General features: G+C 42.4%; 2 protein-coding genes across 2 annotated transcripts; both read right to left on the minus strand.

The window, feature by feature from the left end:
* Positions 1-6,752: 6,752 nt before the first annotated feature.
* LOC131327037 (uncharacterized) lies at positions 6,753-8,201 on the minus strand. Its single transcript, XM_058360006.1, has 3 exons — positions 7,911-8,201; positions 7,116-7,773; positions 6,753-6,883 (listed from the first exon to the last, which is right to left on the minus strand). The coding sequence occupies exons 1-3, from the start codon at positions 8,199-8,201 to the stop codon at positions 6,846-6,848; spliced, it is 987 nt and encodes a 328-aa protein (XP_058215989.1). The 3' UTR covers positions 6,753-6,845.
* Positions 8,202-10,235: 2,034 nt separating this feature from the next.
* Positions 10,236-20,751, minus strand: LOC131327042 (putative disease resistance RPP13-like protein 1). The gene is made up of 3 exons (XM_058360019.1): positions 18,253-20,751; positions 11,738-12,182; positions 10,236-11,647 (listed from the first exon to the last, which is right to left on the minus strand). Exons 1-3 carry the CDS (start codon positions 19,888-19,890, stop codon positions 10,236-10,238), a joined length of 3,495 nt encoding a protein of 1,164 aa, XP_058216002.1. The 5' UTR covers positions 19,891-20,751.
* Between the last annotated feature and the right edge of the window lie 2,708 nt (positions 20,752-23,459).

Consider the following 23,459-nt stretch of genomic DNA (forward strand, 5'->3'; position numbering starts at 1 on the left):
CGTTCAATGTGTTCAGAACATGATTTTAAGAGTGCTCGCGAGAAATTGGCCAAAAAAATAACCGGGAAGGGCTTGATTTGAGCAATTTTTTATTGAACCGTTCATTAAAAAAAAACCTCTAAAAAACCCTCCTAAATCTTAATCTCATAGTTCCCTATCAAATTTTAATGATCCGAGCCGTTCAATGTGTTCAGAACATGATTTTAAGGGTGCTTGCGAGAAATTGACAAAAAAAATAACCGGAAAGGGCTTCATCCGAACAGTTTTTTATTGAATTTTAATGAACGGTTCAATAAAAAACTGCTCAAATCAAGCCTTTCCCGGTTATTTTAAATAATCATTCTTTTCATCCATGTCATGTAAGAATTCATCCCGCCCACTTTGCATGCTTATGTTTTCATTCTTTCAATGCGTGAATTACCCTTATTACCCATTTATTATGATATCTATATAGATATATACATTTATGATTTTCCAAATTAAAAGGATTGGGATGAATATCAATCTCTGCAATTAAATGAGATACAGGTTTTCCGATTTCATGGTAAATTATTTGTAGTATTTACCATGAAATATGTTTGTATGTTCTTATCATTTCATGGTTAATTATTTGGACCATTTATCATGAAACTATTTCATGGTTAATTATTTGGACCGTTTACCATGAAACTAGTCCGGCAAAATCTGTTAGGATACTGTGCAGACCAATTTATATAAGAATAGTTTGGGATGTGCAAATACTTATGTTTACATCCCAAAATTCTTGTCTATATAGGCCAAGAATTTTAGGATGCGAACATAAGTAATTTACATCACAAAATTCTTGTCTATATAGGCCAATAATTTTAGGATATAAACATAAGTAATTTACATCCCAAAATTCTTGACCTATATAGACAAGAATTTTAGAATGTAAACATAAGTAATTTACATCCCAAAATTCTTGTCTATATAGGCCAAGAATTTTAGGAGGTAAACATAAGTAATTTTCATCCCAAAATTATTGTCTATATATATAAGACAAGAATTTTGGGATGTAAACATATGTATTTGCACATCCCAAACTATCTTTATATGAATTGGTCCGTGCAGCGGCCTAACAGATTTCGCCGGACTAGTTTCATAGGAAACAGTCCAAATAATTAACCATGAAATCGTTTCATGGTAAATGGTCCAAATAATTAACTATGAAATGATAGGAACATACAAACATATTTCGTGGTAAATGGTTCAAATAATTAACCATGACATAGTTTCATGGTAAATGATCCAAATAATTAATCATGAAATGATAAGAACATACAAACATATTTCATGGTAAATACTACAAATAATTTACCATGAAATCGAAAAGCTTGTATTACATATATGGTTTAAAATCAGGCTTATATATATGGTTTAAAATGTATCCATATATACAATTAACAACACTCAAAGGGCAATAGTGATATTAAAAATATGAGAAGGATGAAATCATAAGTTGCTGAAAAAAACAGGATAAATTCATAAGTGAAAAGGGCAATAAAAATGAATTTTTAAGTCACCCATATATATAGTCAGTCTCAAATGAGGGAGTCCTTATTTTAGTTAAAATGCGGACCTCCTCATTTCTCCCATTTTCCGATTGAATTTCGATGATCTGAGCCGCTCAATGTGTTCAGAACGTGATTTTAAGGGTACCCATATGAAATCGGCAAAAAAAAAGACCAGAAAGGGCTTCATCCGAGCAGTTTTTGTTTGAACCGTTCGATAAAAAAACAAACAAAAACTGCTCGGATTAAGCCCTTCCCGGTCATTTTTTTTGCTAATTTCTCGTAGGTACCCTTAAAATCACGTTCTGAACACATTGAGCGGCTTGGATCATCGAAATTCGATCGGGAAAGGAAAGTCCGCATTTTATTAAAATGAGGTGGTACTTACGGGAGACGGACCGATATATATATATATATATATATATATATATATATATATATATATATATATATATATAATGAGAAGAGTGCGGGTACGAGGAGGATACCATATAATGAGAGATTAATTAACGAGAGGAGATGATTTTATACTTTGGTTCGATTGATAGTTTTTATGGGTCGATAAAATTGGGAGGATGATGAATAAAGATAACAAGTTACTTGTTTGCCCTTCAAAATTGCATACGATACACAAGTTTAAAAGCGCAGAGGGATATATAATTGTAAATGGAGAAGGGAAATAACTATAGGCATGGTTGTGGATGGCCACAAATAGTCCAGCCACAGAGGCACTATTTAGTCCCCGACATTAAATAGTTCAGATACGTGTGTCTACCAAACAACGGATTAATTAGTCCAGATAAATAGTCTATCCAACCAATTCAAATAATCCGTCTAACAAGTAGGCCCTTTATATTTTACTTTCCGAATTAAGTTTGAATGCATCAGATTGTATGCATCCACACTTATATATGACTGTTTTTATGTAATAGCATAAATCGATTGCAATATCTACAGTAATGTTATGTTTTTGGATATGCCTCAAAGAGAACTTTTAACGTAAGCATCCTCCGTTTAGCAATTGACGGGAACAGACGGCGTGAATTTAATTGATGAAATGTTGTATAATTCAAAGGTTTAATTGGCATTAAGCTCAAAATGCCATGTCCAAAAATTTTTTCAAAAAGTTATGTAACCAATTGGAGCAAACTCAGTTGGCCATCTCTTGCATCTCACTAGGAGGTAAGAGTTTAAATCTCTCCGCTTGCGTGTGGGTGATCTTCCCTTTGATGGGTTTTTCTGGAAGAAGATTAGCATTAGTGTTGCATGTTTTGGTTTTGTTAAATTTTTTTTGGGCAAGTAAATTCATTTCACCAAAAGCGCAAGAAGCTACAAAAATACAGAGGCGTACCTCTGGCAAACCCTATACAACAGAAGGACTAACAAACCCCAACCCCCCAAAACCCAAAGAAACTATCTACATTGTTTAACAAAAGAAATCAAGGAGCCAGTTCTCACACAACCTTATATTCTGAGCTGTGGAATTTTATTTTTTTTTCTAATTTACTTCGACTAAATTCATTACTGAACCAATTTAGGATTTTTTTATATAAAGAATCCAAAACCAAACTGGATCGATACTGATTCGATGACACGAGAAAACTAAACAAACCAATTTTTTCGGCTGGCGCTTTGGGTCGGTTTCAAATTTTCAGTTCTGATTTAGCCCTACTTACAGGTGGGCGTGGACATTAAGGGTAACTAGTAGCATTAGAATGTATTCCATTGTTTGGGAGGAAACTTACATGGTACAACTTGCAGGAAAATGAAATTTGGACTAGATTGGGCAGAGTCTTGGTTATGGGGTCTCCGAAGGAATTTATCAGATCACTGGCCCCATATTTTTGTTTGATGATGACTGAAGTTGGGGTCCGAAACAGGTGAAACCATTTCGGTCTATTGACGTGTGGTTACTGCATCCAACTTTCAAAGAAGTTCTGAAACACTAGCCGGGATTAAGCTGTTGAAGAAGTTGCAAGATTTTTTTTTTTTTGCACAAGGTCTTAGAGTTGTAATTAAGAATTGGAATAACTGTCTTTGGGAACATTACATCTGGGATATCCAAGGCACAGGACTAGAGCAGGAGCTAATGGATTTGGATACCACTCAAAATATGTGAGGGAATCGTGCGAAGGAAAGAAAAAAGGAGAGAATGTTATTGAAACTCTTCTTTTTTTTTTTTTGTGGGATTTTCATAGGAAAGTGGAGAGTTTATGGAGGCGAAAATCCCGGCAAACAGGGTTCATACTTGTCGAAATACTTTGATTGATATTTATTCTTCTCACAATCAGGTACAATATATAGACCGACTACAAGGTAAAATAAGGAAAGAAAATAAAATCAAATCAAATCCCTAACTGATCCCTAATTGATTAGGTACTGATCCCTAATTGATTCTACCTAATCAAATCCCTAATTGATTCTACCAAATTGAGTATCTTCCTAATTACATTCAATACATTAAATACAGTCAACACTCCCCCTCAAGCTGGAGCATAAACATCGTGTACTCCCAGCTTGTGACAAATAGTATCAATGGAAGTCTTGGGAAGTGCCTTGGTGAAAATATCAGCCAGTTGAGAACCTGAAGGAACAAAAGGAGTGCTAATATCTTTAGATTCCACCTTTGACCGAATGAAATGACAATCAACTTCAATGTGTTTGGTCCTCTCATGAAATACTGGATTATTAGCAATGTGGATAGCAACTTGATTATCACAATATAGAGGAGTAGGACCATGTACCAGGATCCCAAACTCTTGTAGAAGTGTGCACAACCAAGTCCACTCACCAGCGGTATGAGCCATTGCTCTATACTCTGCCTCAGCACTAGATCGTGCTACAACTGACTGTTTCTTACTTCTCCATGTCACAAGATTGCCTCCTATAAAGGTGCAATAGCCAGTAGTAGAACGACGATCAGCAGGAGATCCTGTCCAGTCAGCATCTGTATATCCTTCAATACGAAGATGTCCAGATGATTTGTAGAGAAGTCCATGTCCGGGAGCATTTTTTAGATACTTCAAGATACGAACAACTGCCTCCATATGAGGAACTCGAGGACGAGTCATAAATTGACTAACAACGCTAACTGCATAGGAGATATCGGGTCGAGTAATAGTTAGATAAATAAGTTTTCCCACAAGGCTCCGATACATCTCAGGGTCGTCAATCAGCTCACCATCTTCAGGCATTAACTTAAGGTTAGTCTCCATGGGAGTAGCTACAGGTTTAGACCCAATATAACCTGTATCTTTCAAGAGATCAAGAGTGTACTTCCTTTGTGATAAACTGATACCCACTTTGGAACGAGCCACCTCAATGCCAAGGAAATATCGAAGCTTGCCTAGATCTTTGGTAAGAAAGCTAGAACCAAGATGGCGAATTAGTGTTTGAATCCCAATGCTATCACTACCAGTGATGATGATAACATCCACATAGACCACAAGAATCACAATACCACGAGTGGTCTTTTTAAAGAACACGGAATGATTAGCCTGACTCCGAGTCATACCATGAGAAATAATAGTATTACTAAACTTATTGAACCAAGCCCGCGGAGACTGTTTGAGGCCATATATAGATTTGTGGAGATGACACACACACTCCCCCTTGGACTCAAAATCGGGTGGTTGTGCCATATAAACAGTCTTAGACAGATCCCCATGTAGAAAGGCATTCTTAACATCAAGCTGGTGGAGAGGCCAATCAAGATTTGCCGCAAGAGAGATAACAATCCGTACAGAATTAAGTTTGGCCACTGGAGAAAAAGTCTCAGTATAATCAAGTCCATAGGTTTGGGTGAAACCTTTGGCCACAAGACGAGCTTTCAATCGATCAAGAGTACCATCAGGATTTTGTTTGACATTAAACACCCAACGACAACCAACAATATGTGCTCCAATAGGCTTGGAAACAAGGGTCCAAGTATGATTTATGGACAAGGCATGCATCTCTTCTTCCATAGCGAATCGCCATCCAGGATGAGAAAGAGCCTCTAAAAAAGACTTAGGAACAACAACAGAAGATAGAGACACAGAAAAAGCGCGAAAAGATGGAGATAAACGATCATAGGACACAAACTGAGAAATAGGATGGAAAGTGCAAGAACGCGTACCCTTACGAACGGCAATAGGCAAGTCAAGATCCGGATCCTTAGACGGTGAAGGAGATGATGTGGGTAAAGAAGTTGGGTCTGCAGGAGCAATGGGTGGTGCGGCGGCGGAAGAGCGACGAACATAGACCTGTTTTATGGGTGGTCGAGAAGCAGTCTCGGGAGGACGGATCGGTGTAATGGGTGGTCGAGGAGCAATCTCGGGAAGACAAGGTGACAGACCAAGTTCAGCCAACATGGGTGGCTGTAACCGTGCACCTGCTGGGGAATAATATGGGACGGTCTCAAACAATGTCACGTCAGCACTTACAAAGTGCTTACGTAGCAAGAGACTATAACACCAGTATCCTTTATGTGTTCGAGAGTAACCAAGAAATATACATTTATAAGAACGAGGATCAAGCTTATCACGACCTAGAGAGAAATTATGTACGAATGAAACACAACCAAAAAGTTTTGGGGGGAGAGAAAAAAGATCCTTGTCAGGAAAGAGAATCTGGTAAGGAGTTTTGCCGTTCAAAGCCCGAGATGGCATTCTATTTATAAGATAATTAGCTGTAAGAACTGCATACCCCCAAAAATGTTTTGGAACATGCATGTGAATCCTAAGAGCTCGGGCAACTGCTAAAATCGATCCATTTTTCCGCTCAGCAACCCCATTTTGTTGAGGAGTGGTTACACAAGTAGTTTGATGAATAATGCCATGAGTTTCAGTAAAATGCGTAAATTGATGAGAAATATATTCTTGGGCATTATTAGTCCGCAAAATACGTAATTTGGCATAAAATTGAGTGACAATTTCAGCATAAAAATTAGAGAACACAGAAAATAATTGAGACCGATCTTTGAGAAGATATACCCAAGTTAAACGAGAGAAATCATCAATAAACGTAACAAAATAGCGAGCACCACATAAACTTGTGGTACGAGATGGTCCCCAAATATCCGAATGAACTAAAGCAAACGGTTCTAAACTAGGTGACTCAACTCGTAAAGGAAAAGAAACCCTACGATGTTTACTGAGTTCACAAGTGTCACAATTAAAAGGAGAAAAACTAGGTAAATCAGGGACTATCTTGCGAAGATTGGCAGAAGATGGGTGTCCAAGACGACAATGCCACTGGTAAGGTGTGGTAATGGAGTGGAAGGCAGATAACTTGGAAGGATTGGACGGCTGAAGGTAGTACAGACCATTCTTCTTATACCCCCCACCAATCATCCTCTGCGTCTTGAGATCCTGAAATTCACAATGAGAGGGATAGAAGAGTACAGAACAATTGTGAATTTGAGAAAGTTTATGAATGGAAAGAAGATTAAAAGAAAATTATGGTAAGTATAAGACATAAGTAAAAATAAGGCCAGAGGCACGATAAGTACCAAAGCCATGTACACGATTTTTAGTACCATCCGCAATAGTAACATAAGAAAGAATGGAAGGTGTAACGGCATCAATAAGAAAAGACAATCACCTGTCATATGATCAGATGCGCCAGAATCGAGAATCCATGGAGCACTGCCAGTACGAGAAGATGAGTGAAGGCAAGTATTACCTGATGAGACATGAGTCGCAATGGAAGTCGAAGATGCATTAGCTTTGTGAAACATGGAATCATACTCAGGCCTAGAGATAGTAATCTGATCTGGAGGAGCCAACCCAGGTGGCTCCCCCTCAAATGTAGCCTGATTAGCCCAAGCCGGCTTGCCATGAAGCTTCCAACATAACTCAACAGTGTGATTGGTTGCATTGCAATGTGTACACTTCTTGGTGCCACGACCACCACGCCCCCCACGGCCGCCACGTCGACCACCACGTTCATAAGAACCACTACGATTGTGGGGAGGATTAGAGTGGCTAAAATTCCCAGAAGATGGAATAAGACCAGTAGTAGGAGCAGCTAGAGCAGATGGAGTTGGATGCTCTAAAACAGAAGACTGAGGAGCAGCCCTTCGAATACGAGCAAAAGGCTCACCAACAGTAGGAACTTCCTTGCCGGAAAGAATTTGGGGACTGAGAGGAGCAAGTTCTGTATTCAGTCCGGACAAGAATTTGGTAACTCGAAATTCATCTCTGTATTTCTGCTGAACCTTTAAATCTGTGGTTAAAGGTTGATAAACATTTAACTCATCCTACATCCCTTTTAAGGTGGAAAGTACTCATCAACCGATCGATCTCCTTGTTGGAAAGAGAAAATATTCTGATAAATCTGATAAATACGAGAGAGATTCTGTTCTGATGAATATAACTCATGTAAAGTATCCCATACTTCTTTGGATGTGTCAAGGCATGCAACATTGTTAAAAATATCAGGTTCAAGACTATTCCAAAGCAAAGTCATAATATATGAATCATTTTGAATCCAAACAGAATCTTCAGATGGGGCATCAGTGATATAGGAAGTCTCACCACTTGCTCGCAAAGAAACAGTCACAGCACGTGACCATGGCAAATAATTGGCTCCATTTAATTTAATTGAGGTGAGAGAACGACGATGAAATAGATCCCTAACAGTGTCCTTAGAGCCAGATGTTTCGGTTTTCTTATCCTTATCACCCATAATACGAGAGCAAACCAAAAAATAGGAATAAACCAAATATTACCAGATCTGGTAGGGATGCAACATAGATACCCGGAATTGATATGGTTTAGATGAGGGTCTGACGTTGCTGACTGGGGTTCAAGCAAGGTTGCCGAAGTTCGACTGAGTGGTCGGCGGAGTCTGTAGAAGGCCGAAGAAGGCAGTCTCAGTATTGCTGAGAACTGAGAGTACTTCGTCAGACAAGATGGATTTCTCATATAGTTCTGAGAAACAGAGATCGTTCGAGAGAGAATAAAGACAGGCTCCCTGGCTCTGAAAAAAGAAGAAGATAAAGACGATACTTGGTCGAGAGACCAAGAAAAAAAGAGAAAGAAGAAATCAGGTTCTTGGAACCTGGCTCTGATACCATGTCGAAATACTTTGATTGATATTTATTCTTCTCACAATGAGGTACAATATATAGACCAAATACAAGGTAAAATAAGGAAAGAAAATAAAATAAAATCATATCCCTAACTGATCCCTAATTGATTAGGTACTGATCCCTAATTGATTCTACCTAATCAAATCCCTAATTGATTCTACCAAATTGAGTATCTTCCTAATTACATTCAATACATTAGGATCAAGGTTATGAGTCTGCTATTCCAAAAAAAGAGGATAGAATTTTGGTCTCTGGATGGAGACTGGAGAGTATTGCCCCCTTTGGGCATACTACTCGAAATGGTGGATGGTTTATGATGGTTGCGACCAACTCCCTCGTATTTTTCTTTCAAGACTTGTGCTCAGAGACTCTTTTTTTCCGTAACAAATCACCAGTTAAGTTTAGCCATGGAGAAAGGATTGACAAGGTAAGTTTTACCAACTCCAAACCCCCCCCCCCCCCCCCCCCCTTGCCTCGGTGGTCAGTTAAGATAGCATGCAGTTTCCTCTTGTCTTCTGTAGAGCCCCTGAGGAAATCTCTATTAAATCTAACCACAATACCAGGCGACCTCACCTTGGGGATATTCATGTTGTAGATGGAAGATCTGCTGATAGGATCTTGCTAACGACCTTCAAGTTCATTTTCAAAGGAAACCCCAAACTCCTCAAGGAATTTCGTCAGGTATCAAGTATACGGAAGAGGCTTAATGGTACTGAGACTAGTGGCAGCCATTTCTTTCATCATAATAAAGGGCCAAGACACCGAACCTTGACTTCCTACTGTATATAGTAGATATCGTTGAAACCAAGTGATTTCACCAAAGTGTCCGCCTTGGAGAATCACATTCTCAGCTATATATCGATGAAGCACGCGATAAATGGGAAGCAAATTACTCGTAAACATTTTACCAGGAAAGAAAATCTTCCCCGCAAGAGTTTTCTCATCCACCATATCATGTAGAGCTTGCTTTAAAGTTTTAGAATCGGAAAAGTGAACTTGCGAGCCACCCGGTGGTATCCCTAAAATTCGAGCGAAATCGCTAACACTAAGCATGGTTTGCGTAAGATGAGCCGCGTTAACTGCCTCAATCAGAGTCCATCACGCGCCAAGGAAAGAGATTTGCTTTCCCAAGCCAGAGGGCCTACTATTGATTTTATCAATAATGGAATAGCTTGGAAGGAATAGTTAGAGGGCCTATCATGAAGGAAAGGGGCAGCCAAGATAACTACTTGATCAGTCATAACAACTTCATCGCACACACTACATGTTTAGTCTAGATCAACGACAGCACCAGAAATTTTTCAAGAATGGTTATGGGAGAAGTTAGGTTTATTGTTGGTATATCTATCAAGAATAAATGAACTTTTAGATCAAATTTTTCTCCTATACATAAGTTCAAACACACACTTCTCGATTTTCTCTCGACAAGTTTTCATCTTTCAAAATCGTTGTTTATAATATGTCGAAGCAACAATTATGTGCTAGTAATTTGTAATTCCGAGTGACTGGGCAAATACAATATTGGCCTAAAGTTGATACAGTACCAATGAAGACTTCTACGTTCTTGGGTCAAATACAATATTGGCCTGAAGTAACATGCCAAAGGGGAAGTTAACAAACCTGGGCCATTAGCTGCTTGGGTCAAAGACGAATCTATGGTCTATCTCGACTTCAGGAATGTGTGCAATGAAGCGCCAATATGGGCCTTTCCTCTTTTCACATTGTCGTTTCAGTATCGGACATTCTATGATCCGCAAACGCAAAAGCAAGGGAGGCAGCCCTTGCTCCGGAAACGATGCGAAGTTGGGACATTTATAGATAACCAAATCAGAAAGCGAGGGAGGCAGCCCTTGCTCCGGAAACGATGCGAGCTCGGGGCAGCCAGAGATACACAAATCCGAAAGCAAGGGAGGCAGCCCTTGCTCCGGAAACGATGCGAGCTTGGGGCACCAGTCGATGAACAATTTCGAAAGCGAGGGAGGCAGTCTTAGATCTGAAATGGACGTGAGCTTGGGGCAATTTCTGATTTCAAGTCGTTCAAGAGAGACGAGAATTTCAAAGTCCTTCAAAGATAGCTTCTCCAGATTTGGGAAGCTCTGGATGCGCAGTTCAACTAGAGAGGAAGGAAACGACAACATCCCATCTTCTGGAAAGGACACCCAATCACAATTCTCGAGGGAGAGTTCTCTGAGAGAGTACAATCGGTGCAAGCCACACAGCTTACCGATGTCGACATCATAGATGGTAAGTTTAGTGAGGTTGGTAAAGTTGGAGGAACTTCCTTCATCCAGAATGCGGGAGAGGAGTCCTGTACCCGCAGGAAAACCACCTACGGACAGCTCTTCAACAGAAGCGAGGCGGTTGTTGTACGCGTGGTTTGGAAGGGGCTCGAGTTTCTCGCAGCTATAGATATTAAAATACCTGAAATTGGTTGTGGGAAACCATCCTTCCGGAAGGGACTCTAGATTCTTACAGTTCCATATCCCCACCCGACTGAGATTCTTGAGACCATTATTATTTTGCATGACATCTGGTAGGGTATTGAGGCGATTACAACCCCAGATCTTAACAGATTCAAGAGATGGACACTCGATCTTAATCCCCTCCTCTGTTATTAGCGACTTTAGCTCTGCACACCTATTAATCGTCAGTTCTTTGAGAGCCGGCGGGAGCCCACTTCCGGAACTTAAGCACGGCAGGGATGGACAGGATAAAAGGTACAGCTTCTCAAGATTATTCAACAACGTCAAATCAGGCAGGGACACCAGCCCATCACAGTTCTGAATCTGCAACTCTTTCAGCGTAGACGGCAAGATAGGTAAAGAGGTGAGGCTTGGACACCGGGAGATGAAAAGCTCTTGAAGAGATTTGAGGCTATCTCTTTCTTCTCCTCCTGCAAACAAGGAAATAAGTTGGGGGCAGACTACAATAGTGAGACGTCGGAGGGCAGGGAGACAGTTTTGTAGTCTCACCTCATCCTCCCACAATGTTGTGAGTTCTTCGAAACCGCAGAGAAATAATTCTTGGAGTCCCGTCAGCCCTTAGAAAACCCAATTCAGGGAAGTCAGCGAGCTTAAGAGGCTATGGCTTGAGTTTCTTAGCACTACTTGATCACCAACTTCTGAACTACCCAAGGAGTCGGCAATCGAAATATTTGATAGATGCAAGGACACGAGTGAATCAAAGTGAAGCATATTTCTCACTTCATTCAGTTCTGGAGGGTTTTGGATCCACGCAACCACTAACGCCGGGCAGTCCTCAATATCCAGATGTCTTAACCGAGGAAGATTTCTTGGCAACTCTTGCGAAAGCTTGGGACATCTTTTAATGGAGAGCTCTGATAGCCGAGCAAATGCTTGAGCTCCCTCCTCGACTCCAAAAGAAGTCCACTCTTTCCATTCGGGCATGTCTTTGAAGGTTAAAATCTCCAAAGCTGGAAAAGGATTTGAGCAGCCCAAGCCATAGAACTCAAGTCCAACATTACCTACTGCCTTCATTTCTTGAATGTAGAGTTTTGCAAGTGAGGGTAACTGCCCCAAAGGTGGCAAGGAAGTGCATTTTTCACAATTTTGAAACTTCAAGCAGACAATGTTGGAGAACAAACAATTCCCAATCCAATTTGGGAATGTGAAGCCACCGTAACCATTAATGGAAAGGTCTTTTAAATTCTTGTGAGGCTCTAGCATATCTGTAGACACCCCAATCTGACTTCCCGATCGTTTTACTTTGTTCTTCGGTTTTTTTGATTCCCCGATGATGAATCAGGTCGAAAACAGTCTCGAGAACTTGGAATGGCTTGAGTTTGGCATGTGAGGAACCCATCTTTAGCCCTTAAAACCTTTAATCAGAACCTGGACCTTGGTCTGAATGTCGCGCGACAATCTAGGACCCTCGCGCGATGGTTCGTCTGCCAGGTGGTGGTCAAAGTCAAAGCTTTGACCATTGACCATCGCGGGGTTGGCTGGACCCTCGCGCGATGGTCTCACTTCATCGCGCGATGGTCAACACCTGTCATTTTCACCCAGATTGCGTGGTGGTCAGGGGGCTACAGGCCTATGTGACCCCGTTTTCTCGGCTGAACAGCGTTCTGGGGGGGGGGGGGGGCTCCCCTTGCACCACCTCACCCCCCATTCTCCCATCACCTTTGCCACCCACTCCTCCACCAAGCATTTGTAACCAGCATTGTTGGCTGGTTACAAGGCCTTGGTTAGCCATCCACTAACCCCTTTTTTTCTATAAATACCCCCCCCCCCCAATGCATCCTTGCAAAGGGTTACAAAAAGCTCTCTCCAAGAAAGAAGAAGGCAAACTCAAGCACAAACACCTCACACCACTCAAACCCACATAATCACCCTCCAAATCTCATCATCTCATCATTCAAGCCATCTCCAAGACACTCAAAGCAAAGGTATAATATCTTTCTGCTCACTGTTCGAACCCCTGAGGGGGGCTGGCAGGGTCAAGGCTGGTAATCGATACCAGTTCTGGCCCTAAAGCTAGCAGGGTTTCAAGAGCCGTTACCTGGAAAACCCTCGCGCGATGGTCCCATACACTCGCGCGACAATTATGTCTGCGTGAGATTGGACCACGTGGGGAAGGGATCTTGGTCTTTGAGTTTCTTGTTGTGTTTTTAGTCATTTTGCAAGTCTTTCAAAAAGTATTAGCTCACTGTTTTGCATGTTGAAAATCATTCTTGAGCTTAGTTTAGAGCACCTCTTGGTTTGGAATGCTCTTGGGATGCTCCTGAACATGTCTCAGAGCCCTAAGTATGCAAAGCAATTCCTGGAAGTCCAGTCAGAACAATCGCGCGCCTGTATCACTCTGTCGCGCGATGGTTCTCTGTCTTCCAGGGACTGCCCTTGCGTGAGCAGCTTGGCCTTGGCCTCTGTTTAGACACCCCCACTGTTTAGGGGTTGCATTTTCATAATATTTCCATCTGTTGGCTGTAATATTGTTTACTTTCAAGTACCCATAAACTGCTTGGTTTGCACCTGGGTGAGCACTGGTCCTTCCAGAGCCCAGAAGGGGGTGAAATTCAAACCATTGGTAAAGCGTCAATGCTCGCGCGAGTATATGGTATTGTCGCGCGATGGTTTGCTTGCATGCGGATGAACTCACGCATGCAAGCCGGCTGTTCGTTTGTGACAAAATCATACACAGCGCTGTCTTGATGTATGATCGACGTTTTGAACTTTATTCCATTTATTACTTGTCATCTCATTCATCCATGCTATATATCACATCTTGCAAACTGTTGCAGTTTTAATCCCTTAAACTGTTCCCCCGCCCTAAATGGCTAAAAATTGATTAATAAAATAGAATCGCAAACAAATATTTTTCGCAAATGCCTAAGTAGAGACCGATCTCCGGATTGGGCGAGAGGGGTGCCATAAAACCCTTCCCCTCTCGTAACCCGGCTCCCGAACCCAGATATGGTTATGACGGACTGGTTCCTTAACTTTTTCAAATCAAACAGCGCGGCAAGTGCTTCGAAATACGGTTCCTTGGGTGTCGGACCTTCAAAACCCGAGTGGCGACTCTGTATTTTGCGAGCGCTTGCTTCCCCGCACGCGCTCCGTTTTCGAAATTTCCGAATTCCGAGACGCGAGGCAAGGGGCCCGATCACGAGACAGGATCTCGCGGAGTTCCTGAGTGACGAGAGATTAGCCCGGCTTCTGGAAGAGGATCCCATGATTGGGGCAGCCGTGTTGGAGGCTCGAGAGGAGCGAGAGTGAGAGATAGCCGCTTCAGAGGCTATGGCGAGGGCCGAGAGGGCGAGGGCCGCCGAGGAGGAGGTTTTGAGGGACGCGGAGGCCGAGGAGCGGGCTGGAGCGAGGGGGCAGGGACCCAGAGTGACAGCAGTGTCAGAGGCGGAGGGCTTGACTCGTGCTCCGTTTTCAGCAGAGGGATACAGGTTACCGGTTCCACACCTGTTCGTGCCGTCAGGTTTTGCGGCATACAAGCCACGGCAAGCGGAGTACGACTCCGAGCTTGTTCTGAGAGACCCCGATACCCACATTTCGAGCAGCTGGGCTGAGGTAAATTTCTGATAATTCCCCATTTCCTTTCGTGATTGCAAATTCAATACAATGCATGTGCTTACATACCGAAAAACGTAGGATAATCCTTTGAAGTAGATTCGAATAGTGACACTATAGCTTCACGTTAAATGCCATGCATGAGACATAATAACTTGAACCAACCATCTACTGCCAAGTTGTATTGATTACCTAGAACTTGAGAATGAAAGCTTTGCATGCTGATATATCCTCTGTTGCTTGTTTCCGTGTCTAATGTAGGAGAGAGCGAGACAGAGGGACATCCGGGGTTTCGGGGGCGCCTGTAGCTCCTTGGCGTTGTACCAGGGTTTGCCGGAGAGGGTGAGGCAGTTGGTGGATATGGCAGGCTTTGGGGAGTTCATACAGACCTTGACTCGGGCCAGAAATGACCACGCGGTCTTGGTTGCGCTCGCAGAGAGATGGAGAGATACCACCAACACTTTCCACCTACCGCTCGGGGAGATGACAGTGACGCCTACTGACTTCGCGGCGCTTACTGGTTTGAGGGTTGGAGGTGACCCTATCCCGTTTGACTCGGGCATTCAGGAGGACGAGGCGGCCCTGGAGTGGTTCTTGGGAGAGGTGCCCAAGGTTGAGGAGGGGATGGCGAGATATGGCCAGTTCACGAGATACCTTGCAAAGGAGGTGGTGACGGAGCAGGAGGCGGAGCAGATGGCCCGAGCGTACCTGTTGTACCTTTTTGGTGCGACCCTATATCCGAACAGGCGAAGCAAGGTCCACCTATCGTACCTGCCTGCACTGAGGGATCTGAGGACGGCCTCACGTTTTGACTGGGGAGGAACTGCGCTTGGTGCGGCCTATGGTTTCATGGGGGACTCGTCGAGGACCGAGATGAGCACAGCTGGATACTGGCGGATTTGGGAGGTATGATCATAATTGAGTAAAGCACATTTCCCATATGCACTTATCTTTCTGAATACATAAATTGCTCAAAAATGTTCCTGCATTGTACTAATGATTTGAACCTTGATAACTGTGCAGCTCTGGGCCTACGAAGTTCTGAACATGTGCCGTCCAGTGACAAAGAGCCTGGACCTGGGGATCCTCCCACGTGCTCATATCTGGAGCAAGAAGAATATGGGAGAGAAAAGAGGGCGAGGCGACCTGAACGGCTTCAGGGTATACCTAGACGAGCTCCGACCCTCACAGGTATGTCACGACTTCATCAAATTTAAATATGCGTCCCTTTTATTGCTTTAATGCTGTCGCTGACCGACGTTTGCATCATTTGCTTGCGCAGGTAGAGTGGGATCCTTGGAAAGTGGCAGAGTCAGAGCCTGAGTATTTGGCCAGGAGCAGGGCCGTGACGGCGAGCAGAGTGCTGCTGGAGTCAGCTTTTGGTTGGCAGTGGTACTTAGGTGACCGAGTGACACGCCAGTCGCTTGGCCACGCAGGGTTCCAGGTGCCCGGACCGCTTCCACCACGGGCCTCACACACAGGGGAGTACACGTTGGCCGAGCTGGAGATCTTCACGCGGCCTGACACCGATTTGACACGCTACCTGCATCCCGGCATGGACTATGCAGTTTACCAGAGAGAGCGCTTGGCGGGGCCGCTGAGAGTACGAGAGTTCAGGGAGGTCCGGAGTCAGGCCCGTGGAGCTGCTGAGGAGAGGAGGGCTGTCGCTGCGAGGCAGAGCAGTGGCGAGAGTCGCGCGAGGCGGGGTCCGAGTGGACCTGTGAGAGGTGGGCCACCAGAGTTGACATGGCGTATAGCTGTGGTGAATTCTCAAGGCAATCCGGCCGAGCTACACCTAGTTCCTGCCAAAGTTGAGCCAGCGCCCGTCACTGTGTCGGTAAGGCATCGTACCCTTCATTATTGTACTTCCACAAAGCCTTGAAATATTGCTCTATTACTTATGCTCAAATTATTCTTGCAGGTGCCCAATGAGTGGGCGAACGAGGCCGTTTGGCGTATGCTCGCATTGGAGAACGTGATAAGACGGGCGGCAAGTGGCCTGCCTTTGGACTTGCGATACCCACCACCGGCAGCTCAGAGATCTCAGGTATATCCTTTAGAGAAACGATACACTCCTGCATTCGATACTTGACATATGCATGCTTTGCTCGATACATAATGTACTTCAATTGCCGTCAACTTTGAAATTGATTGTACCTGCTTGCAAACGTACAATACATAGAACATATACTAAATGTGCAAAATTTTACAATGCAGACACAGGGACAGGCGGCTCCTAGAAGGAAGAGCGCGAGAGAGCCTTCACAGAAGAAGTTAGCAAGCAGGACTCCCGCTCCTCCACCTACTACTAGACCACAGACGCGGGGCGTACAGCCACCCGTCGCGAGTGAGGAGGCGGCCCGAGAGGCCGTGGCGCGCGCAGAGGAGAGGTATCAATTGAAGATGCGCCAAAGGCCCTCGCAAGATGAGCCGGTCCGCAAGAAGCGGCTGATCCTGCCCGAGGATTCTGAGGAAGAAGAAGAAGAGGAGGGAGATGAAAAAGAGGAGGACGAGGAGGCGCCTGACGGCAGCGGTTCAGACGACTCAGCCGATGACCCTGGTTTTAGACAGGATCCCAGAGAGGGAGACGACGACGACGACGACGACGGGGATGGTGACTGGTTCGGGGAGGACTGAGGGCTACTAAGAAGCCTCATTTGTCTTTCCAAATCTTTGATTTTTGCTTTGGGGCCTGCGCGCCCGCGTAGATAGATGGAAGGCCGGAGTGCCTTAGTTGATACTTGATACATGTTTTTGGGGCCTGTGCGCCTTTTTGATTTGATGGGCGAGTGTGCCCGAGCTGCCATGATGACTTTTGATCGGCCGAAGCGCCGCATGCACAGTAGTATTCCTTGTTTCGATATGGATAGATATGGATTAGCTATAAAATTTGCATTTTCAGTTCATTTTACTCTTGCAATGATCTTAGAATAAAGAAACGCTCGCCACTAATGCCATGCTTGCATTGATAATGTACCGAGACTGTTCACAAACGCGCACACACGCACACACATGATTGACTCGGAGAAAAACGAAAATGTACCCCAGGATACGGTTGGGATACGAGGATACGAAACATTGGACATTCAAAAGCCAAAACCTAGAATATTCTAACTTGGATAAAAAGAACACTTTCGTGAGGTCATGTATACACAAAATGACTCAAGGGAGCCGACGGACTCGAGGAATACCCCCCGAAACGCAAAATTGCCCAAAATCCTTACGAAGGACACAAAAGGGACACGAGATGGAAAAACATGACTCTATTATGTCCCGGACTGAAACCGACACCTCCGTACAGTCACAAAAGGTCACCATGACCTGTACGGCTTGAGAGAAAAAGACACGACCCTCCGGAACAAGTTTCGACCTTCCGAAACACACATTTGGCCTTGAAACGAGCCACCGAGGGTTCAAAAACCTCGTTAAACGGGATATCCCGAATCCGATGCTTGGATATGGTTGCATATGCTCATATTGACTTGCCGGAACCACAAAAGTTGCAAAAGTAACCTTGGAATAGGACGCGACCAAAATGGGACAGTAGCTGGTGAAATCTGTCAAAATGCAGACTGAACCATCGCGCGAGGGTGTGAGAATGTCGCGCGATGATATCAAGCACTTGTGATTCAACATTTTCGTTGTGAGAATTATCTGAGATGTTACTCCACTCCATCCTTAGCACATTTAAACCTTGTTTATCCTTCAAGATGGCCCTCCTCGCATCTAGAGCATCTGTCACATTCTCCAACCCTGATATGCTAAGTGTCCCTCTAAGATAAATCAGGCTGCCCAGCTCAGTTATCTTGGACCCGTTGCCATTGCCAACAATGAAGTTTGAGAAAGTTTGGAGACTTGTCAATTTTCCTATTTTTGGTGGCATTTCTTGTAAGGAATGTGCACCAGTAACATCAAGATGACGCAAACTAATCAAGTCACTAGTGTTTGCAGGCAACTTCTTAAGATTTTTACAATCTCTCAAAATTAGCGTTTGTAGGTTGTAGAGAGTGCCTATTGATTCTGGTAACATTAAAACCAAGGCACATGAAAGGTCAAGGTACCTCACATGCTTCAAATCCCCAATCGAATTGGAAAGTTCACCTATTCGATATCTTTGCAAACTAAGCACACGTAAACGTTTGAGACATGGTAATAGACGAAGGGGAACGTCACTAGTCAAGTAGGACCCATATTCATATCTAGGCCCACATGGTAAAAATGTCCTCAAATTTTTGGCTTTCTTAAAGGCCTCAAACTTCTTTATGCCATCACGATACCCACGTGAGTAGGATGAATGCCGAGCCTTACTAATACTTTCATCTCCTTCACTCTCTTTGATCAGCTTATCCTCTAGCCTAAAACAAGTTTTTCTTGCAAGAAATTGAGCCAAATCATTGATGAGGTCATGCATAACAAATTGTTCACCACTACTTGATGGTTGAAAAAATGACCTCGATAACAATTCATGGAAGTACTCACAACCAAGATCTTCCATTTGCCTTCCCCCTGTTTGCTTCGGAATTAAGCCTTCTGCCATCCACAAGAAAACTAGTTCCTCCTCCTCAAATTTGTAATCCTTTGGCAAAATGGAACAATATGCAAAACACTTCTTCAAATGCGAAGGGAGGTGATAGTAACCTAATCTCAAAGCTGGAAGAATGTGACTTTCCTCTTCTGATAACTCCCATATTTTACTATTTAATACTCCTTTCCATTCATCTTCGGTCAACTTGCACCGTAGAAGGCCACCGAGTGTCCTAGCTACCAAAGGCAAACCTTCACATTTTTTCATAATTTCCTTACCAATTGAAACCAAATTTTGATTTGCATCCATGCTTCTACCCTCAAATGCATGTTGTGCAAGCACAGACCAACACTCATCCTCGGATAGTTCTTTTAGGGAGTGATATTTATTGGGTCCAGCCATTACAAATGCAACATCACTATTGCGTGTTGTTACAATGACTTTACGTCCCGGAGCCCCATCATTGAAAGGACTCTTTAAACTGCTCCAGTCACCATGGTTTTTGTTCCACACATCATCAAGAACAATCAAGAACTTTTTCCCAGCCAATTCCTTTTTTAGCACATCTTGAACTTGAGCCAAGGCTTTAAATTCGCACGGGCTTTTAGTGACAAACTCAAGAATAGCTTTTGTCACTCCTACAATGTCGAACACTTCTGATACACAGACCCATGCTTTCATCTCAAAATGCTTGTCCACTATCTCATCGTTGTAGACCATCTAAGCAAGGGTGGTCTTGCCGACCCCACCCATACCCACAATCGGGACTACACCAACTTTGTTACTACCAGATTGATCACTCATAAGCAACTCTATTATCGCCTTTTTATCATTATCCCTACCATACAAACAAGGCTCAATTATCAAAGGCGAAGTGGGTTGTCTTTGTGAAGCTTGACCAGACCCCCCTGCAGCAATGTTTTTCAAGCCAAGCCCCTTTCTCCGATTAAAAAGGTCTTGCAACCTCGTAGTGATCTCGTTCATCTCGTCCATCTTGAGCCTCATTCTAAAATCAGACACAAGAGTGCTTGGATTGAAACTTGTGCAGCAATTAGGTATGAGTTTACGTACCTTGCTGGTGCTAGCTCGAGGCTCTTCCATCACCTTCCGTCGCAAAGCTTCAGTAGCGAAATCGTCCAGTACGTCATCCATATCATAACTCAAGTCTTCAAGATCAGAGAGCCACAAATTAACACCCAGATCCGTGATTTGTTTCTCCTTAGCATCCGCAACCACCGCCTGAACTTGTGCCAACATGTTGCTCCATTTCGTCAGCTGAGTATCAATCCGCTCCTGACGTGCAAAGTTCCACAGATCACCGGATGCTAACTTATCAACTAGCACGTTAACGAAAGCACCAAGGAATATTTCAGCCATTTTTTGCTCTGTGGAAAAGGAAGTTGTGTTGCACAGAAAAACCAAAGGGTGCTATGCGTGAATGCTGATAGATATTCACCAAATGGAGTTTTGATAGTTGGAAAGTGAAGGCTGATGAGTGTGGCCCCCCCAAGAGGAATCTGCTTTTTTCTTTGTCCGTGACTCCACTATATCATTGTTCATTTACTGTACTTACATTTTACTATAAAATTTTCTAATTGACATCATACATTTACTGATGTACACATTTAAAACCCATTTGGATTGTGAGGAAGTGTGTAATAAGAAAGGAGAATACGAAAATCAATCAAGAAATATCATTTTTGTAATTTCCTCTCGTCATTTGTAACTTCACACTCTAAAAATAAAAAGTGGAGTGATTAATTTAGGAAGTTCGAAAATCACCACTATTACTAGGCAAAACTCCACATGAGCATAATGGAGAGCCCTTCTCCTTGAAATTTTTCTCATGAGAGTGAGAAAGACGATAATGGAGTCTCCAATGTTAATTGAGAAGATTTGTCTAAATGTACGCCTACACAAGGAAGGACTTTCGGGCGGATGAGTTCGCACGATCGTTTTTCTACAATTTTCTAGAATTATATGTAAGAGTAGAAGTTAATTTTTTTCACCACCCGCCAATAGATTTTGTTTTAAAGTTCAAACACTTGTCACTTGCCCAACTAATTTTTATTTTGAAAACGTCAATAATCATTGTGCATCAATAAAAACATTGACACGAGAAGTTCCATTTCTTCAATTTCCTCATATCCAGTTATAGGAGTAAATTAACATAATCTCTACCCAATGGCTTACACTAACCATTAGCCCCAAAGTATCAATGAAGTGCCATTTTGCTCTCCAGTATAAAAATTGTGTGTATTTTTAGTCACCAACAAAGTTTTAAATGTGTGTAAAATGAAATGAATGTAATCGATTTTATTAGGGTAACTAAGGAAGTTCAAGTAGACTCAAGGGCAATAAAAGTAAAAGAAAAGAAATTGATTTTGGCACTCAACTTTTAGCTATTGGTACTGTACTTTTTTTTTCTTATTTGAAATTACAACAATATCCTTCTATATGAGAGAAAGTGGATGAGTACTAACAAAATAAAGGGTAGTTTGGTAATTTCACCACATATGTGGTGTGGTGACCTTCTACCGCACGTCTATTGGGTTGCACTCCGGATTCCACAAAAATACAGAAAAATATTCATAAATTTTAAAATAATATTTTTATTGGGCCCTGTAAAAAATCAACTCTAACGGATATCAGTAGATATGTTTTTTGAATTTATAGAGGCGAAAATTGAGAAACTGAGCAGTTTCGCTCTTATAAATTCAAAAAATATACCTACCGATATCCGTTGAAGCTAATTTTTTACAAAGCCTCATAAAATATTATTTTGAAATTTATGAATATTTTTTTGCATTTTTATAAAGTCTGAAATAGGTTTCAATAAACATGCGGTGGACCGGTCACTGCATTCCATGGGGGTGTACCTGGACTTTCTGATTGCGAAAATAACTTCCGACAAAGGAAAATGATTCATCCTCTTTTTCCTAGAAAATACCAATGAAAGAGAAAGAGAAAGAGACCACTAGCAAGCAAGACTCCACACAACTGATACAAGGTAGGAAAAGGAGAATACGCAAGTCCATGAGAGAATTATGGAGGGCCCTCCTCCTTGAAATTTCTCTCAATGGAGAGAAAGAGACAGAGAGAGTCAATAAAGCAATGGGAAAAGAATAATGGAGGGCCCTCCTCTTTCAAAAAAATTTCTCTCAATGGAGAGGGAGAGAGAGTCAATAAAGCAATGGGAAAAGAATAACGGCAATGGGAAAAGAATAATGGAGGGCCATCCTTCTTGAAATTTCTCTCAATGGAGAGAGAGAGAGAGTCAATAAAGCAATGGGAAAAGACTAATGGAGGGCCCTCGTCGAGAGAGAGAGAGAGAGTCAATAATGGGAGCCTCCTCTCTTAGCTAGGCTAAATTCATAGCCACACATTAACGAAGGATAGTGGATAAGTTCAAGCGAGCTTCTCAAAATTTATTTAGAATAATAGTAGATTTATTTTTTTTTAAAACATTTGAAAATTATTTACGCTCATATAACTTCGTCCATCCAACATTTTTTTTAATTCTATCACTTGCTCGCCTAATTTATTTTTGAATATTTTAATAACTGTCCGCTTATGATTGTATGCATCAATAAAAATCCAGTGCAAAATTTAATGTTTTATGTTTTGGAAAAAATTTAAATGCACAAAAGATTGTATGGATCTATATTTTTATAATACAGAATTTTTTGTAATTGTCGAAATTGAACAAAATATCTACAATAATGTTTTTGTTACTGTTTTTGTTATATGTGAGAAACCTATAAAAATGATCTCTCACCTAGCACTGCAATCACGTGTCCATCCAGCTACAACCCTACAAGCTATATTCAAATCTAGGGCTGTAAACGAACCGAATCGAGTCAAACGCATGTTAAATTCGGTTCGGGTTCGTTAAGGTATGAGTTCGGCTCGGGTTCGGATCGAGTTTGATTCGAGCCTGAACAACTTGGCTCGAGTTCGGTTTCGTTGGGTTCGTTAAGATACTAATCTGACTCGAGTTCGGCTCGAGTTCGATTCGACCTTAAACATCTTAACTTAAGTTTGGCTTGTTAAACTCAAATGAATCGAACCGAGCCGAATCTAAGCTCGAATTGAGCTCGTCAAGACTCAGGTTTGATTCGGCTCAACTTATTAAACTCAAGTGAACCCAAACTCTCTCATTGATCGTATAAAATTTGGGAGAAAAATAAGTACTGAATTATATATACAACCTGGCTCGAGTTCGGCTCCTTAAAATTTTTCAATGCTCAAGTTCAGCTCGGTTGGGTTCGTTAAGATACTAGTCTGAC

This window comes from Rhododendron vialii, chromosome 1a (genome assembly GCF_030253575.1).
Source record: "Rhododendron vialii isolate Sample 1 chromosome 1a, ASM3025357v1".
NCBI classification, from domain to species: domain Eukaryota; kingdom Viridiplantae; phylum Streptophyta; class Magnoliopsida; order Ericales; family Ericaceae; genus Rhododendron; species Rhododendron vialii.

Bases quoted from the DNA above. Each gene is read 5' to 3' on its own strand.
- LOC131327037 (XM_058360006.1), bottom strand. From the start codon at position 8,201: ATGGGTGATAAGGATAAGAAAACCGAAACATCTGGCTCTAAGGACACT. The intron at 7,774-7,910 runs GTATGGGATACT...AAAGGGATGTAG, and splicing joins GCCTTGACACATCCAAAGAA to GATGAGTTAAATGTTTATCA. The intron at 6,884-7,115 runs GTGATTGTCTTT...TGTGAATTTCAG, and splicing joins CGCATCTGATCATATGACAG to GATCTCAAGACGCAGAGGAT.
- LOC131327042 (XM_058360019.1), bottom strand. From the start codon at position 19,890: ATGGTCTACAACGATGAGATAGTGGACAAGCATTTTGAGATGAAAGCA. The intron at 12,183-18,252 runs GCGCGACATTCT...GTCTGCTTGAAG, and splicing joins CACAAGTGCTTGATATCATC to TTTCAAAATTGTGAAAAATG. The intron at 11,648-11,737 runs GTAGTTCAGAAG...GGGTTTTCTAAG, and splicing joins TTCGATTGCCGACTCCTTGG to GGCTGACGGGACTCCAAGAA.